The following is a 17,500-nucleotide window of genomic DNA, read 5'->3' as shown; positions in this document are numbered from 1 at the left end:
ATCTAGGTCTAACACCTCTCCAGCAGCTACCCACCAGACCTTATCATAGTATATCATACATAGTCCATTAGGATGATCCTGATTGTAACGATTTGTTGAAGTCACACGGGGTAGGCAGGCCTGATAACGCCGATTTCCATTCGATGGGTAAAGACTTGATTTGATAGTGCGTCGTGGATTGATAAGTTATTGATAAGTGTTTACCTGTGCCATCTTGATCTGTTGATCGAACTTGGGACTGTTTGTTTGTGGTAATCAGTCCATTTGAATTCTTTGATTTTTACCACGAAACAAATTAATCACACAAAGCAAACAAGCAAACAAACAAACGAACAAAAAACCTAAGCTTTTCTCTTGCGTGATATCTACTACATGTGCCCAAGGCGCTTTACAAGGGGTCCTTAGCCAACTGCAATACTTAACAAGTAGGACACAAGACATCACTCCTGTATCAAGGCGCTTTTAATTTTTGAGATATTTTATTTTGGACAAAGTCAACGCTATTACCAACCAGTTCCTCTTCCTGCGCCTGAGTACGGTGGGTAAAGATTTGATAGTGCGTGGATTGATGTCTTAGTGTTAACCTATGCTAGTCTGATCTGATCAAAGTTGGGCTGTTTGTCTGTTTGTTTTAATCAGTCTAATTTGAATTCTTTGACTTATACGACGACATATTATAATGATTGACAAAAACAACTGAGAAATCCTCTGAATATGCTGAAAGCGTTTTATAACATATCCAGGAAATATATATATATCACAGGGTTTTATAACATATCCAGGGCCAATACGGTGCATGTAGAATAAATAAATGATTATATAGATACAGACCGAAGTGAAATATAAATGATGATATATGAATGATAAATGAATGGAAAAAAATGAGTGAATGAATGAATAGATAAATAAGTTAGTAAATAAATAGAAAAAAAAATAATTATAGAAATAAATGCAAGAATAAATCACTCAATAAATAAATATTAAATGAATGAATAAATAAATAGATAAATAATTGATATGTATCAAACCGATAGAGCAAAATTAATCAATTAAATTAACACGATATTATTGGAAATCGAAGCAAAACCTTATCAGCGGTGCGATTCATTATCTTTCATAAGTATTTTTTTGAAGTCACGAGCAAGTAGAGCTGACGATTGCCTGAAAGTACAGATAATTTGCTCTCTCTCTCTCTCTCTCTCTCTCTCTCTCTCTCTCTCTCTCTCTCTCTCTCTCTCTCTCTTTCTTTCTTTCTCTCTCTCTCCTCTATCTCTCTCTCTCTCTCTCTCTCTCTCTCTCTCTCTCTCTCGTAGTTATACACTGTATTATCATCATTGATTTTTACCAATACGCATTGTTCACATGTCGCGTAGGTCTGATTATTATAGCAGTGAGTTTGAATTAAAAGGCATTAATTTGAAAGGGATTTTGTTCGGGTGAAGTTGACTTTCTGCACTGATTTTATTAATTTCCTACACTTCTGAGAGGGAATTAAAGTAAAATGCATTGAAAATAATTTTTTGTTTGGTTTTGCGTTTTTGCAGGTTTATTTGTTTGTTTGTTTGTTTTTGTGTTTTTTTTTTTGTTTTTGTTTTTCGGAGGGGGGATCTTTATTTAAGATTTGTTTTGATTTTGATTTTTTTATTTTTTTTATTTTTTTTTTTTTTTTCGGTGTTAAGTGTGTAAAACCTCAATGGGATGATTCAACAGAGACTGTAATTGTGTCGTAAGAAATACTTTCTCTGCCGAAGTCCAAACCGCGCAACGACCATGAACAGGGTCAATGACTTAGACTTGTCACTCAATAATAATAGTCAATAAGTATGATTGGGGCTTATACCTGTATTTATTGACATGATGGACATCTCAACGATGTCCACAATAATTCTCTCTTACACTGACAAAACATTTTTTTTCTCTTCCATTTTGGCCAATAATCCTCTTGGAGGTCAAAAACCTCTTTTTCAAGCAGACCGCCATAACCAACCAAGACTTGACTCGGAGAATTATATAATTGTGGACATAATAAAGAACTCTCTGGTGCCTGTTGTGCTCTAAACAAAACATTATTTTTATCATTTCGACCAGAAAATTTCAAATATCGATGAATTACAACGGCACTCAAACTGTCAAATAGTCTCAAATTAATAATATGAGACTTTATTGCAAATTGTCAACAACAAAAAAATAATAATAATAATCACAAACCGGAGACTGCAACGAAAGTCTTAGGCTTGATACTTTGGGGGAAGGGGGGGGGGCAGATCAAGGGTCTCTTTAATCGATCGATTTTTAAATTTAAAGTTTTCTGGCAAAATTAGCGAGAGAAAAAAGTGTTTTGTTAGTACAATACAGCAGGCAACAACTCACCGGCGTGTCTACAATGATGTGTATTATTCTCCGAGTCGATCATCGTGGCTTGTGTGGCAGACTTGGTTGCAGAAGAGGTTTTTGGCCTCCTCCTGGATTATTGTACTCAATTTCGTCTCCCCTGATTTACCTTGCTTATTCAGTAGGTCATTTACTTCTCTCTCTCTCTCTCTCTCTCTCTCTCTCTCTCTCTCTCTCTCTCTCTCTCTCTCTCTCTCTATCTCTCTCTCTCTCTCTCTATCTATCTATCTATCTATCTATCTGTGTGTGTGTTTGTGTCTCTGCCTCTCACTGTTAGCTATCTGTCCTTCCCAATTTGACATCTCTTTCCTCCCCTCCCCCCGCCCCTCTCTTGTTTTTTCTGTTTATTCATTGTTCTATTTTGCCCTCTATTTCGCTCTCTCACTCCCTATCAATTTTTAGAGCTCACGAGAAGACATTATTCAACGTTCGTTATATCTAAGATTTAAGCAATAAATGACGACATGGAAGTGTTTTCTACTTAACAGTGACACGTGATAAAGGTCACAGTTCACAAAATGCCTGGAATGAAAGTCATCCATAAATTAACGCGTTTCTAAATACCTACCATGCCCACAATTATATTATTATAACTAAAGTAATTGTCTTTTTTAAATTAACATTCTTTCGTAAGTCTGATTTGCAAAGAAAAAAAAAAAACAATTGCGATAATACTGCTAAATATTGATAAGTAAAAAAGTAAATAAATAAATAAATAAAATTAAAAGTTTGCTCTGGAATGTATCAAGGACTCGTCCCATTTTACTTCCATATTTTTTTCTTTTTCTTAATTTTATATTCCAGTTTGCTTTGTGCCTATGGTTTGTTTGTTATTATCATTCATATTTGGGGGGGGGGGGGTGGCGTTTATGTTGCAGTAAGAATATAATATGATATAATACAAAGCCTGGAAAATTGTGAAGTTTATTAAGAACAATATTAGGTGATTATTGTCATAATTTCATGATCGATGTTTTGTTCGTTTTTTTTTTCCTTCCGAAGCGAAGAGATTAGAGGTGACAAGAATGAGGTGGGTTGTCAAATCATCACAGTCATCGTTTCCCAGGCTTTCTTTCCCGATCGATCTTGCCTCGACAGGCACACATTGATTTTTAGCAACGTGATGACTTTGAAAGTTCGCGCAGACGAGCAGCATGCTAAGCAGTAAAATCAATCGCTCGCTGCAAGAAGTGGCGGTGCTTTCACTACGATACCGCGTGGTTGTGAGGAGTCGTAAAGAGCAGCAAGACCAGACGCCAATACCTAGCAGACGATCGAGCGCAGTGTCTGCTTGTTGTTTCAAGTCGCTGCCTCATCTCTCTCTCCCTTTCGCCTCCCTCTTCTCTGTTGCTCCTGCTCTTGCTTGTTGCTTCTCTCAAGTCCGTGATAATGATGGCGTTTGATTGGTCGAAGGGGGTGCTGATGCCTCGGGGAAAAGAAGGACCATTAATCTTGTGATTAGCTTTGGTAAGAAACAGTTCGATGCTTTCACTTTCGACTTGTGACTCGATAGTCTAGTGACGAACTGCTCTTTGGAGAAAGATGTTTGCTTTGATGTGATGTGTTATGAGAATGATATGTGATATAGTGATATTGACACTGCAATTTCCATACCCGTGTTTAGATTATCAGAATAACTAGATAAAATACGTGGACTATTTTATTGAACAAGTTCATCGATGATCTGTTGAAAAAAAAAAATCGTAATTATAATTTAAGTCAAATTTACACATACTTATATACAGTGCTTTATAAATGGACTTAAATATGAAATTCATCATCTTCAATTCTTGAGAGTGAGTGATGTTAATTTTCAGTCATGGAATAATTAAAAAGCCTGGAATTGTAACGTTTGTGTTATTCCAATAGTTAAAAACTTATCTAAATGAAAAGAAGTCAAGTTGTGATGTGACATCATTGTCGATTTATCGAGGATTAAATATATACTGGGATCAACGGGCATCAACTGAGTGGTCGATGACCTACTTAATCAATCGGTGAGAAATCGTTTATATTCAATATATTATATGATCAATCGTCTCAAAACGGTGTTACGTTTGGGTGAAATTGTCCACTTAAAATTGAATTTTAAATTTAACATTGTTTTTAACACAGAAAATCGGTTGTTTTTAACTCAGAAAATCTGTCATTGATGAGAGTGAGTTTCCTTTCAACACCTTTAGATAAACATTATTTTTTCTCTAGTTCTGTTCATTTTTACTTAAAATTAAAACTCAACCTTGTTCATGTAAATATATTATTTCGACATAATACGAAATTGATGCGATTAGTTATATTATTAAAATAAATCTATCACATGATTTTACTTTGTTTAAAACTGGGATGTTATGTAACTATATATATATATAAACTCGTCCTTAACCCCTTCCCCCCAACCCTCTACGACTCCATCCCTCTTTCTCCTATCTCTCTCTCTCTCTCTCTCTCTCTCTCTCTCTCTCTCTCTCTCTCTCTCTCTCTCTCTCTCTCTCTCTCTCTCTCTCTCTCCTTCAATTTTTTTTTTTAATTTTCAGTTTTTGTCGTCGTCCTTATCAACCATATCATTATCATGATTATTATCCTAGTCCTCATCCAAATAATATCTTTAAAACATTGGACAGTGCCAGACAAAGCAGATAGAAAAATACAACAAGGAAAATATTCCCAAAAGTTTCCTGTCTTGACTGGGGTTCGACCATTGCACAACAGAAGAAAAAAAAAATTGAGCTTATATATAGCGCAATGTCCACTAAACGTGCTCAAAGCGCTCTACAAGGGGTCCCTGGCCAACAGCAACACTTAACGTGTAGGACGAGACATGACGCCTGTTAGGTCGATATTACAATGTTATTCGGACAGAGACAACGCTGCTGACGGCCAGGTACTCATCTTACACCTGAGTACGGTGAGAAAATGTGAGTAAAGAGCATTTTCCAAGGACTCAACTATGCGTCGAGCGAGGCTCGAACCCAAGACCTTCCGATCCGAAAACGAGTGTCATCCCACTAGACCACATAGCCGCACAAAGTTACCCTTGTCGACGCAGGCTGGTCTTTATTTTTGGATGATTTTTCTTCTTTTATGTAGTATTCTTTCTGCTTTGTACTTTTCCAGACGTTTGTTGCCGGTTGCTTAGTACCCTCCGTAGTAAATCACCTTTGAGCTTATTTATATTAGTGGATATCGCATCGTATAAAAGTTTAAGGTTTTGTTAAAATAATCGACACACCTTACTTTATACACCTCAGGGTACCTCGTTTATCCTTCCAAGCAGACTATAAGGAACTCATTTTGCGTTTCATTGTGCACAAGTTCTGTCTAGACCGTAAATATAGTTGGTTTTTTTTTTTTTTTTTGGTTTTTGTTTTGTTTTGTTTTTGTTTTTGTTTTTTTGTTTTTTTTTTTTTTTTTTTGGGGGGGGGGGGGGGGTTGGTATAGCGCAATATCCACTAAACGTGCTCATGGCCCTTTAAAAATGCCCCATAGTCAACAGCAACGTTCAACGTGTAGGACGAGACCTGTTTTGTTTTTGTTTTTTAAAGGGCGGCTATGTGGTCTTGTGGTATGGCCCTCGCTTTCGGATCGGAAGGACCTGGGTTCGAGCCTCGCTCGGCACATAGTTGAGTCCTTGGAAAAGGCTCTTAACTCACATTATCTCACCGTGCTCATGTGTAAAATGAGTACCTGGCTGTTAACAGCGTTGTCTACGTCGGAAAAATAATTGTAATATTGCCTAGCAGGCGCTATGTCTATATGTTACGTGTTGCTGTTGGTCAGGGACACCTTGTAAAGCGCTTTGAGCGCTTTTAGTGGATGACTGTCTGCACAGTGCCTTTGAATTTGAGTAAGTGCATTGTGTCTAGTTTTGTCTAAAGCGAAAGATAAAAATAGCGAATGATTATGATAATGATGATGGTGATGCCGATGATGATAACAATAATGATTCTCATGATGATTACTGTTGACGACGAGATAATAATCATGATGATAAGATGACAAATGAAGCAAGTGCATAATATAGGAATGAAAATATGCACTCAAGTGGAATCAGGCTAGTGTATAATATGTAATATCCTAAGGATAGATTTTGCAGTGGTATAGTTTTTATGTGAGTGAAGTCATCCATCTTTCTGTGGTGTGGATGAATTAAGTGTTCGAGAGACTTTATTGTCTTTTTAGTCATAACGAGGAAGGGCTTTTGACTCATGAGAATGAAGTAAGAATTATGACGATACCAGTCACTCAGATAGGATTCTGGATAGTCATCAAGAAGTAGAAGAAGAAGATGAGAGAGAGAGAGAGAGAGAGAGAGAGAGAGAGAGAGAGAGAGAGAGAGAAGGGGGGGGGTAAAGAGATTTTTTTAAGTGGGGGGGGGGGGGCGGGGCGCATACATTGTAGATATTGGTGTGCGCATACATTAAGCGAATTCCCACTATTTTATCATGTTCAGTTGGCTTCTGATTGCTTCTTTGCATTCACCCAAATTGCTGATATGGAAACAAAATTCGAGCGTCATAATCTGTCAGGCGTCTTTTTGAGCTTTCAATATCTTACAATATCCCTCGCTACCAATAATAGCCTGTTTTTGGGGGTTTTTTTAAAGGGCGGCTATGTGTGGTCTTGTGGTATGACTAATTCACACCGAGCTTAAGCGGGACACTGATTGCAAGAAGTCTAACCCAAGTATCCAATGCCCGGATCAAATGTATATGATCATTGTCACCTATCTATTCACTGACGACGTTCGGTATCGCTTGTCTTATGTTTGAATACCGCTTACTCGCTGAGCCACTGACTCTGCAAATTCGTCTCAAGACCGAATATTGCACAATTATTTTTGGGGGTTTGTTTTGTTTTGTTTTTTTTTTGTTGTTGTTTTTTTTTTTTTTTTTGTATTTTTAATTCCACCAGGAGAAGTGTTTTGAGGTGGTGACTTATGGGATTTTCCGATGATCAAGTACTGCCGCACGTCAAAACATTGATGACCGAATGAATCTGTGCGTGGTACTTACTGCGAGTAAAGTTTCGCACTATCAACTTACTACTTCTAACTACTCGACTACCTCACTCTCTTGAGTTGACAAGATGCCTTTTTAAAAAATTTGGCCAGAAATGTTTCACTTCTAATGTCGATGCTTCAGTTCAGATAAGAGGATCCTTAACTTTTCATTAAAAAAATAAAAAAATCAAATCAAATCAAAAAGAAAAAAAAAAGAAACGAGTACATAAAATGTGAAAGAAGTCACAGTTTTTAAAAAAATTTAACGGGATATTTGTCATATCTTGAAGTTTCAGATTATAAAGAATAGATCGCTTTTTGTGAGTCGGGAACTTTCAAAAGGGTATTATTTCAGATGAGGTATAGTTGCTACATTTCGATTTTACTATTTTTTAAAAAGTTTGTTTTATTACTGACAATAGATGTATCTAGATTCTTATCGTGACAAAAAAAAAAAATAAAAAATAAAAAATAAAAAAAAATTAAAAAAAACGAATCTCACATTCCTGGTCATTTGAAATCTAAAATTACTTTTTAGCACAAGGTCCAACTCGACATGATACCGTTTTTGACACGGTTCGTCGCATTTAAAGTAAACGATGTCTGGCCAAAATTAAAAATAACGCGTTTTGTCAATGCACGACAGTTCATGACTATCACTGCTTGTTGTAATTTGTGATAATGAATGATAAGACTGAAGAAGACAAGGCGATCGCTTGGGATGGAGTAGGTTTTAACTCTACGGTACTTCAAAGCCGCTGTATCGGACACCGGTTTAGAGAAGGGATTAGGGACGTCCGCGTGAGAGGTTCTGACGGTGGAAAGTCCAGAATTGATGTTGAGTTTAGGCAGGCTCTCTCTTGGTTTAGGGGTTGGTCTGGTTGATGGTGGACCAGTCGCAAAGGTCGTGATGTATGTATTGCAAAACAAAAGGGGACAATCCCAGTATGTATAATATGGGCGTAGGTGGTCGGGATGCACGGTGTCAGTGTCTACTTTTGTAATACATTCAAGCGAAGTTGAGTATGATCAGTGACTGAAAGGTTGACAGTGGTCTGATGACCCCGGCGTTGTGTCCTTTATTATGAGTCTTTCTCTTTACATAAATTACCTGTATTTAAATTACCTACTCATGTGTGAATGAATATAAGTTCCTGTCGTTAGAGGGGCCAGATATTATTTTAAGAGTACAAGGAAAAACATGTGGACCCATGTACCTCCTGGGGCGGGAATAGGGGAGGGGGGGGGGATGGTAACATTGAGATAGTCATTGAACACCCAGAATCCATTGAAATGTGATTTATAAATGTGAATTAATGTGATACACTTTTTTTTCTACAAACACAGAGAGTGCTGAAAGGCAGTATCGTCTGGGGATATTGTTATTACATGCCACTAATGCTGCTGCACTGCTACTACTACTACTACTACTACTACTAATAATAATAATAATAATAATAATAATAATAATAACGATGACGATGATGATGATGATGATGATGACGATGATGATGATGATATAATACTTCTGCTACTACTACAACTAACACCAACACAGCCATCACCACTTTTACTATTTTTATCAGTGATATCTTTGTTGAGGATTTTTGTTAAGGCAGATGTGATTTGACAATTGTGCATTATGTTATGATTTTTGTTGCAATTTGATATGATTTGGGTATTGCTCATCCACTAATTATATACAAGTAATTATATTTCCTTCTCTTTCTTTTCATTCGACATTAGTGAACTTTATATAAAAATATTTGTTTTTATTTTTATTTTATTTTTTTTTCTTTCAGACTGACTCCCCATGCATTATCAACCAAGTACACAACTTGCCATGAAGGAACTGTTTGTTGTGGTTTGGACTTGGGGCGTTCATTACAACTAAGATTTCTTGACCACGTTCCACCTAAACATGCAATCTCCAGAGAGGACAAACTCGTTCTCTGCCATCACGCCATCCAGCGAATACAAGGATGTCAACAGTAGCAATAACAACAACAACAACAATAACAATAATAATAACAACAACAACAATTTAAAAAATAGTCTTATCAGTAACGACAACAATTTTCTAGGTTCAGACCCATCAACAGAAATGACTATCGCCGGGGGTAACACTGATCTCTGTCAGTCGCAAGTCTTGGACATGGATATGAAAAAGGCTTGCGAAAAATCCAGCAAAGGACTAAATAATTCCACATCGTCATCATCATCATCATCAGGTAATGACAACAATAAGTCTAGGGATGAGGAAAAAGGAATCCTTTCTGAAGATGAAGAAATGGATGAGCCAGATGCAATGCTGTCTTCTGAAAAACAACCAAATATCGACATATTGACACGAGATGACAAAAATGAAAGTAATAGTCTGCAAAAAGATTACAATGGTTATACAGATTCAGGTGATGAGGATATGGAAGAGGATGATAGACTAGTCATTGATGATGAAGAAGCAGCTGCGGTGCGCAGCCAATTTTCAAAATCTTCCACAAATGTGATGAACCAGGTGTTTTCATGTCCACAGTGCCATGTTGTTACTACCAGTGCCAAAGCCTATCTATATCATTTGGACAATGTGCATAACGTAAAAGAATCTGGTAAAAAACCACTCACCTCAGCAGCAGATGAAGAGGATGATAGGATGTCTTTGTCCAACAGGACAATGGATGATAACGAAGGTGGATTCATGAATTTGTCCATTCCCATCCCCCACAATGACCTTGCCACAGCATCATCATCTCCTAAGGATGATGATATAGATGAGGATGAAATTAGCCTCAACGCTACACCAGCATTTTCCCTAAATTCAAAAGGATTGGCCTCGTCCATTGGTTTAGGAATAACAACAGATAACATTGACCAAATGTTTGATGATGATAAAAAGAAGAAAAAGAAAACCAGACAGGAAGTGGACCCAGGGAAATATTTTGAGGCAGTTGACAGCAGTGGAACAAAATATGCCTGCTCTCAATGTGGAAATATCTACAAGTGGAGGAAAAGCCTTAACAAACACTGGAAGGAAAAACATTTAAATGATCCTCTAGTGGAAGTGCCGAGCCCTCCTGGCATGTTGGAACTTTTGAAATCTGGAAAATACACTCAGCTGGGAGCTCGTCGTATTTATGATAATAATTTTCTGCAGACCATCAGAGCTCAGAAGGATGATGATATTTCTAGAACAAGCACACCCAGTAGTGAAATTATCAAATCCTCCACCCCTACCAATTTCTTGGATACCTCATCCCATAGCCTGAACACCAGTGATATTGCTTTAGCATCGCCCATGGCATCCATGACATCCACACTTCTCCCCAAAATGATTGGACCATTTGTAGCGAGCACAGCTCAGCCTGTATTTCCTGGTATGGGCATGGCAATGCAACAATTTGCTCTGCAAAATGGATATGATACAACATCAGAAGAAGGAGCTATGGATCTCACACGTGCTGCTAAAACTGCAATGGCCACCTACCAACAGTTATTGGCTAATAGAAACGCTGCTGTCGCCGCTGCTGCTGCTGCAGATTTGAATTCTTCTTTTGATCAGGAACAGCCTCTTGACTTCTCTAAAAAGAAAGATGAGATAGACTCAGATGTCAAATCTGAGAAAGTATGGGATAGCACACCTTCTTCATCGCCAATGAGATCCAGCAATTTGGATTCCCCATTTGCATCCAAGCTCCATCGATGTACCAAATGCGACTACAGCAGCAATTCTGAACTCGATTTCGCCAACCATACAAGCTCGCATTATAGTAAGAGAGTGTGCAAATGTTTTGAGTGTAAGATTCAGCTTAATTCCATGGAAGAACTGAATGCTCATTATATTCGAGATCACAATAGAAAACTAACAGAGTACAAAGAAGCCATCAAGAAAATACCCCATGGTCTTCAACAAACATATCATCTTTTGAAAATGGATTTACAGTCGATTGGAGAACTTAACAATCAAGATCTTGGCTCATCAGACAGTAAGAGCCTCAAATGTAAGAAATGTGACTTCGAAGCTAAATGGCCTGCAGAACTACAAAAGCATGCCGTGTCACACTCAGAAGAACGGCCCTACATCTGCATGGTGTGTGGATCCACATACAAATGGAAGTGGGACCTAGTAAAACATTTCCAGAAAAGTCATCCAGCATTACCCAATCCATATAGAAGGAATGACAAAAGGGAGACTCCAGATGCTAGCTCTGAAGATGAGATGGAAGATGAGCCAGAAATTAAGAGAGTTAAAATGTCTGGTGCTTCGTCTGACATTGCAAGTGGTGTCAGTAGTCCCTATAATCAAGATGATCTCATAAGTGTCAAAGGGATTATTGCAGCCACTCAAGCTGGCCAGAGATTTGTGTCTAGTCAACCCAATCTAGACGATGAGCAACAGTCCTCGGTCGAAGAAAGCTTGGCCCTTATGCATTATCCTTATGCAGCAGCTGCTGCTGCTTTTGCATCAGGATCTCCTATCAGTTTGGCTCAAGAATTCATGGAGAGGCACCAGAAGGCACAGAAAGCAATCCAGGATGCCATCAAGAGCAGGCAAAATGCTTCAATAGCCAAATCACCCAACTCAGGTAGTGGTATTGGAAGTCATAATCAAAGCCAGTCTACTAGTCCTGTACCTATGCCATCAGCAACATCATCATCGTCGTCATCATCATTGGGTAAATCAGAACAACTTCCATATAAATGCACCATGTGCAACTACCATGCCAGATGGCCCAGTGAAGTAACTCAGCACATGAAAAACCACTCAGACTGTAAACCATATCTCTGTCCAAGATGTGACTACAGAAGCAAATGGAAATGGGATGTTGTCAAACACCTGAAACGCTGCGGTGGGGGAACCATCAACGATGTAATTGACACAACCAAAATGAAAAGCACTAACATTAATAAAGATGCCAGTTCACCATCCAACATGGTCATAAGCTCTGGTCCTCCCAATGCAATTGTCAGCCAACAAGGAAAGTTGAAGAAAACCACTCCTCAGCCCTTGTCTTATATCCTACCCTCCGTTGATGTCAATGGACAACAAAATGCTCTAGTCGTAAGATCTGCAACAGCTTCCTCCAACTCTTCAGCATTAGAATCAATTTCTACAATGGCCAATCACCAACTAGTCAATGAAGGAGGAGAATCGTTGAATAATAATAACAATAAGCGCCTCAGTTCTTCTGAAACCATTGACTTAACCACAAGCAATAATAACAACAATAATAATGGAATGGCTAATAATAATATCAACAATAACTATGCTTCATACTCTGATGGTCAACCAATTATGCCAAATACCAATGCATCTCCTCGCCTGGCCAACTCTTTAATTGACCTCCAGCAACATCATCAGAGTCAAAATATTTCCATGTCAGCTTCTACTTCCTTATCAGCCACAACAACTCCTTCAAGCATGGCTTCAAATGCATCAACTACCACCCCAACCAGCTCTCACAGAGTCAATAGTTCAGGCGAAATATGGAATTGTCCACATTGTCCATTTTCAACTCAGAGTCAAGCAGAGCTAAAGCGCCATTCAGGTCTGCACATGGATGATAAACCATTTAAATGTAATGAGTGCCACTATTCCACTCGGTGGGCTTGCGACTTGAAGAAACACAGGAAAAGTTATGACCACTATCCCAAAAATAACAATAGTAATAATAATTTTGGAAACAAACCAAATAGTGACAACAGTAAAAATTTAATGAAATCAAAGCTCGAGGAGGAAAATGTTGGAAAGAGAGAAAACAAAGGCAGATTTAAATGCTTCCAGTGTTCAGCATTCTTTGTTAACCTTCAAGGGCTTATTGATCACAGAAAGAATACACACAACCCATCAGAAAGTTCCCCAGCACCACAAGCAATGGACACGAGTGAAATTGATGCTGCACGTATAAGGCACCCCAGAAAGCAAATCAAACAGTTTTCTTGTCCCAAATGTCCATTTATTTGTAAGAACCGCCACACAATGGACAAGCATATTGAAGAGCATGAAAAAATGGAGAGAGAGTCTTTCCAATGCTTTTATTGCAGTGCTCAGTTCAAGGATAAAGAGTACCTTTTGGATCACATCGTCACTCACTCAGCCTTTAATGCTAAAGAATGGGAGACATTCTTTATGATTGCTGAAGAAGAAGAGCAAACTTTTGCTGAAGAGGCTCCAGAAAAAGGAGAAATAATCAGATCAACACCTGAAATGAATGACAGCCGACACACTCCTTCAAAAAACACAGTCCAGCCGCCAAAAGCAGATCAAAATAAAATGGACTCAGAAGCTGCAACTCAGGCCAGAATTCAGCAAATTTTGGATGAAATTCCAAAGCAAAAAAATGCTGAACAGAAGGAACAACTGCAACAGCAACATCAGCTATTACAACAAAATCCAACTTGTTTCAACAAGTTTAAATGTGAATGGTGCCCTGCTGAGTTTATCAATCTGACTGCTGTTTACAAACATGCAAGTGTGGCTCATCCCATTCAACTAAAAGAGCAGGATTGCCAACATGTCAACAACATGTCATTGGCATATGCCAACCTTCAATCATCCAAGAACAGGGATGAACAGCAGCAGCAAACAAACTCCAGCAGCAAAATCGACATTCACTCCGGTGATGCTGCATTACAAATTCTCAAACAACAAATTGCTGAGAAGAGAAATCATCAGTTAGTTGAGAAAATTAACCATATGGTTAGCAGTAACCCCAAACTGCAGGAGGTTTTAAACAAAAGGCTAGAGGAGGACATGAATGGAGGGAAAAGATTCCAATGCGACAAATGTACCTTTTCTACTTCAAGTCAATCTGCGTTTCAAAACCATTACGAACTGCATGGCACAAAATTTCAAACCCAATGTTGGTTTTGTGACTACAGCGTCAACAATATGGAGATACTCTATCAACACATGAAGATTTCTCATACCCGTAAATGGAAACAGCTCAGCCAGGATCCTAGATATGCCAATCAAATACAAAGGATGAACTTGGCTTTTGCCAACACCAGCGATATGGCCTCACCGCCTCATCAAGGAATAAATATCAACAACGATTCATCCCATGCAAACTCTGTTGACTCTGGTGTTATGGATCTGAGCTCTAAAAAGTCACCCTCAGACTTGGGCCATGACATTGTTTATGTTAAAAAACCTCAGTACACATGGAGTGATATACCAGTCAATGTAGTCCCTGATGGAACAGCTCTCAAATTTGTGTGCCCAAAGTGTTCTTTCAGCGATGCTTCCATTGCCAAAACATGCTCCCATGTCATGCAGAGTCATCGTGCCATGTCAAAATTCAACTGCACAAGATGCCAGTTTTCAGATGATAACATCCATGTCATGTCGGATCATTGTAAAACTTGCCATCCCGTCAAAGAGAGAATTGTTGAAGTCTTAGACTTTAAGCCCCTCAATTTTTTAGAATTGCAAATGATTCAACTCAATGCAATGAAAGATAAAGCTAATCAAGAATTAAAAAGAGATTCCAACTTCAATTCTGATTCAAGCCCCAACACAGATGTGAAACCGACATCTTTGAATAAATTATCTTGCCCTTTTTGTCCTTTCATTACGGACAGAAAAGAAATGATGAAAAACCACATCTCAAACCACAGTCAGAACTCCAGATTCCGTTGTCAGAACTGTGATTTCTCCTCCGACTTGCCAAGTGTTATGGCTGAACATGTCAAAGTTCACGAAACAGACTATGAAGACAAACAAATCACACTTCAAAATTTGTCACCATCAAATGTAAAACATGAATTAGAAAGCAAAGATATGAAAGAAGGGTCAGGCAGCATCGGTCATCACACAAAGGAATCAGAAGTTCAGGACCAAAGCAATGGATTAGACATTTCAAGAGCATCCCCTTCAATCAAAACTCCATCTCCCAAAGCCAAAACTCCTGGCCGTATTCGCTACAGATGTTCCATCTGCCCTTATCACACCACTTGCAAAAGTAATATTTTCAAGCATAAGAGACAGCACATTCTCCCAAAGAGATACAAATGCACAAAATGCTCATATTCAGCGGCACGTGCGGTTCTTCTGAGAAAACACATTGAATCCCATGGCCAACCTATCACTGATGAGGATGGATATTACCACGATATCTTTTATGATCCACACAGCGCATCCTCTGATAAGACAGAGGACACTGAAGAAGCAGTAGAGACTGAGGATGTTGAGCCAGAAGATATTTCGGAAGAAGATAGCACCTCTGATGACTTGGACAATGAGATTAACACTAAAGCTATCGCTGATTTGGAGGCAAAATATATCATGGAAGCTGAGGCAGCTCATAAAGCTTCATCATCTGCAACAATCTCCATGGATGAATCAGAATCCACAGCTGAAATTTCTTCTGATAAGCATAATCAACTAAGAAAACAAAAATGCTCCAGTTGCCCATTCAGCACCAACTCAGTCTATGAATTCCAGAAACATCTAAATTTTCATGGTACCCAAGAACGGTACAAGTGCGATTATTGCACATACAGTATAGACAGGTTTAATCTTCTGACCCAGCATCGCAAGTTGCATATAAATGACCCTGGGTTTAGCCCCAATCCCGTCCCCTCAGATCTCCTCAACACTAGCTTTATACTACAACAAAATGAAAAAGCAGAATCTGAAAAAAAGGGGGATTCTTATATCTCTGAAATAGAGTTTTCAGAAGCCACCCAACACCAATGCTCATCTTGTTCCTTTGAAGCATCTAATAAAAACTCATTAGAAATTCACACAGCAGGCCATGGACAAAAAAGACGATTCATTTGTGATTTTTGTGACTGGAGCAGTGAAAGTATTTCATCGCTACACGAACACCGTGAAGTTCATAAAACTGAATCGGGATATAAATCCAGTCCTGCTGACAGTATCTTTAGGAATCAGGAGTATGATGATGGAGCTTCTGGAGAGTTTGAAGCCAAATTTATGGAATATGCCGACAGTGATAAATCGATGAAGGATGGCACTGATAAAATTGATGGAAACAATTCCCCGCCTTTTAAACTTACAGTTACTAAGATATGCCACAAATGTAAACTTTGCCCATACAAGACAAATTCAAAAAACAATTACCATATCCATAAAAACATGCATTCATCCAATGGAGAGTTTTCATGCACTGAGTGCAGCTTCTCCGCCATTAGTCTCGGTTTACTGAGACAACATACACTTTTACATTCCTCTTCCAATTCATCATCTTTGCATCAAGGCAATATCGAAAACACTCATGAAGCCACTAGCAATCAAACCTGTGATAAAATTATACCAGGATCTCAGTCTGAACTAATATGTCAAAGGTGTCCATTTTCTGCAACTAGTGTTGCTGCTCTAAGTGAGCACATGAAAGGGCACAGTGGTCATGAAAAACTCTTTCTAGCCTGTCCATTTTGTGATTTTAAAGCAACTGCTACTCAAGATATGTATCCTCACATTCAAATCCATTTTCCAGGAACTAAGCTTGAACCAGAGGCCATGGCCAAAATGCTTGAAGAACATTCCAAACAGGATAACAATTGCAATGAACTTTTAGACCTCCAGCAGCAGTCATCCTCAGATAAGGCAAAGGCATTGTCATCACCGGAGAGTCAAGTAATCAAGACCAAAATCTATGTGTGTCAATATTGTGAACGGGAATTCGAGGCAAAGTCTTTGATGATCCAACATGAAAAACAGCATTTAGTTGGCAGCCATTAAGATTCTACCTCGAAGCTATCTTTTTTTTTTTACATTTGACCTTTTATAAATCATGTTTTAATTAAATTTTGCCTTTTTTTTTTTTGGAGGGGGGGGGGGTGCATGTTTTAAAGAATTGTGAAGGTCATTTTACATATTGCAGTTATGGCTTAATGAATTGAAGATTCTGAAATTGTGAAAAGTTTTTTTTTTTTATTATTTCAAGTGTAGAATTTTAATCTATTGATGTTGAAATTAAGAACAGTCAAAGGGAAGAAATTTAATGATAAATATATATATATCTTTGGCTTAAATGACTGTGATCAAGTATTTGAACCGTTTTAGTTATTTGATTTGAATTTGCCATTCCAAAACTTCCAACGAATTGAATTGTGTAATACATACAGCATCAAATAACTACATTCCAT

At 38.2% G+C, this 17,500-nt stretch overlaps 1 protein-coding gene across 2 annotated transcripts in view; it reads left to right on the top strand.

The window, feature by feature from the left end:
* Positions 1 to 17,500, top strand: part of LOC144976927 (uncharacterized) — a 54,614-nt gene that overhangs the window by 36,986 nt on the left and 128 nt on the right. Inside the window, exons 1-2 of one of the 2 annotated variants that reach the window (XM_078921535.1) lie at positions 3,672 to 4,388; positions 9,193 to 17,500. The exon at positions 9,193 to 17,500 is cut by the window's right edge and continues 128 nt beyond it. In XM_078921535.1, coding sequence (XP_078777661.1) covers positions 9,312 to 17,093 — 7,782 coding nt within the window. In that variant the 5' untranslated portion in view covers positions 3,672 to 4,388; positions 9,193 to 9,311 and the 3' untranslated portion in view covers positions 17,094 to 17,500. Of the gene's footprint in view, positions 1 to 3,671; positions 4,389 to 9,192 lie in introns of those variants that run through there. The other variant, XM_078921534.1, reaches the window with a different exon arrangement.

Source organism: Berghia stephanieae, chromosome 7, assembly GCF_034508935.2.
Source record: "Berghia stephanieae isolate SIO BIC M18660-M18661 chromosome 7, UCSD_Bste_1.3, whole genome shotgun sequence".
In the NCBI taxonomy this organism is placed as follows: domain Eukaryota; kingdom Metazoa; phylum Mollusca; class Gastropoda; order Nudibranchia; family Aeolidiidae; genus Berghia; species Berghia stephanieae.
Note: the sequence above shows the minus strand (reverse complement) of the source record. Positions and strands in the feature narration are given on the sequence as shown.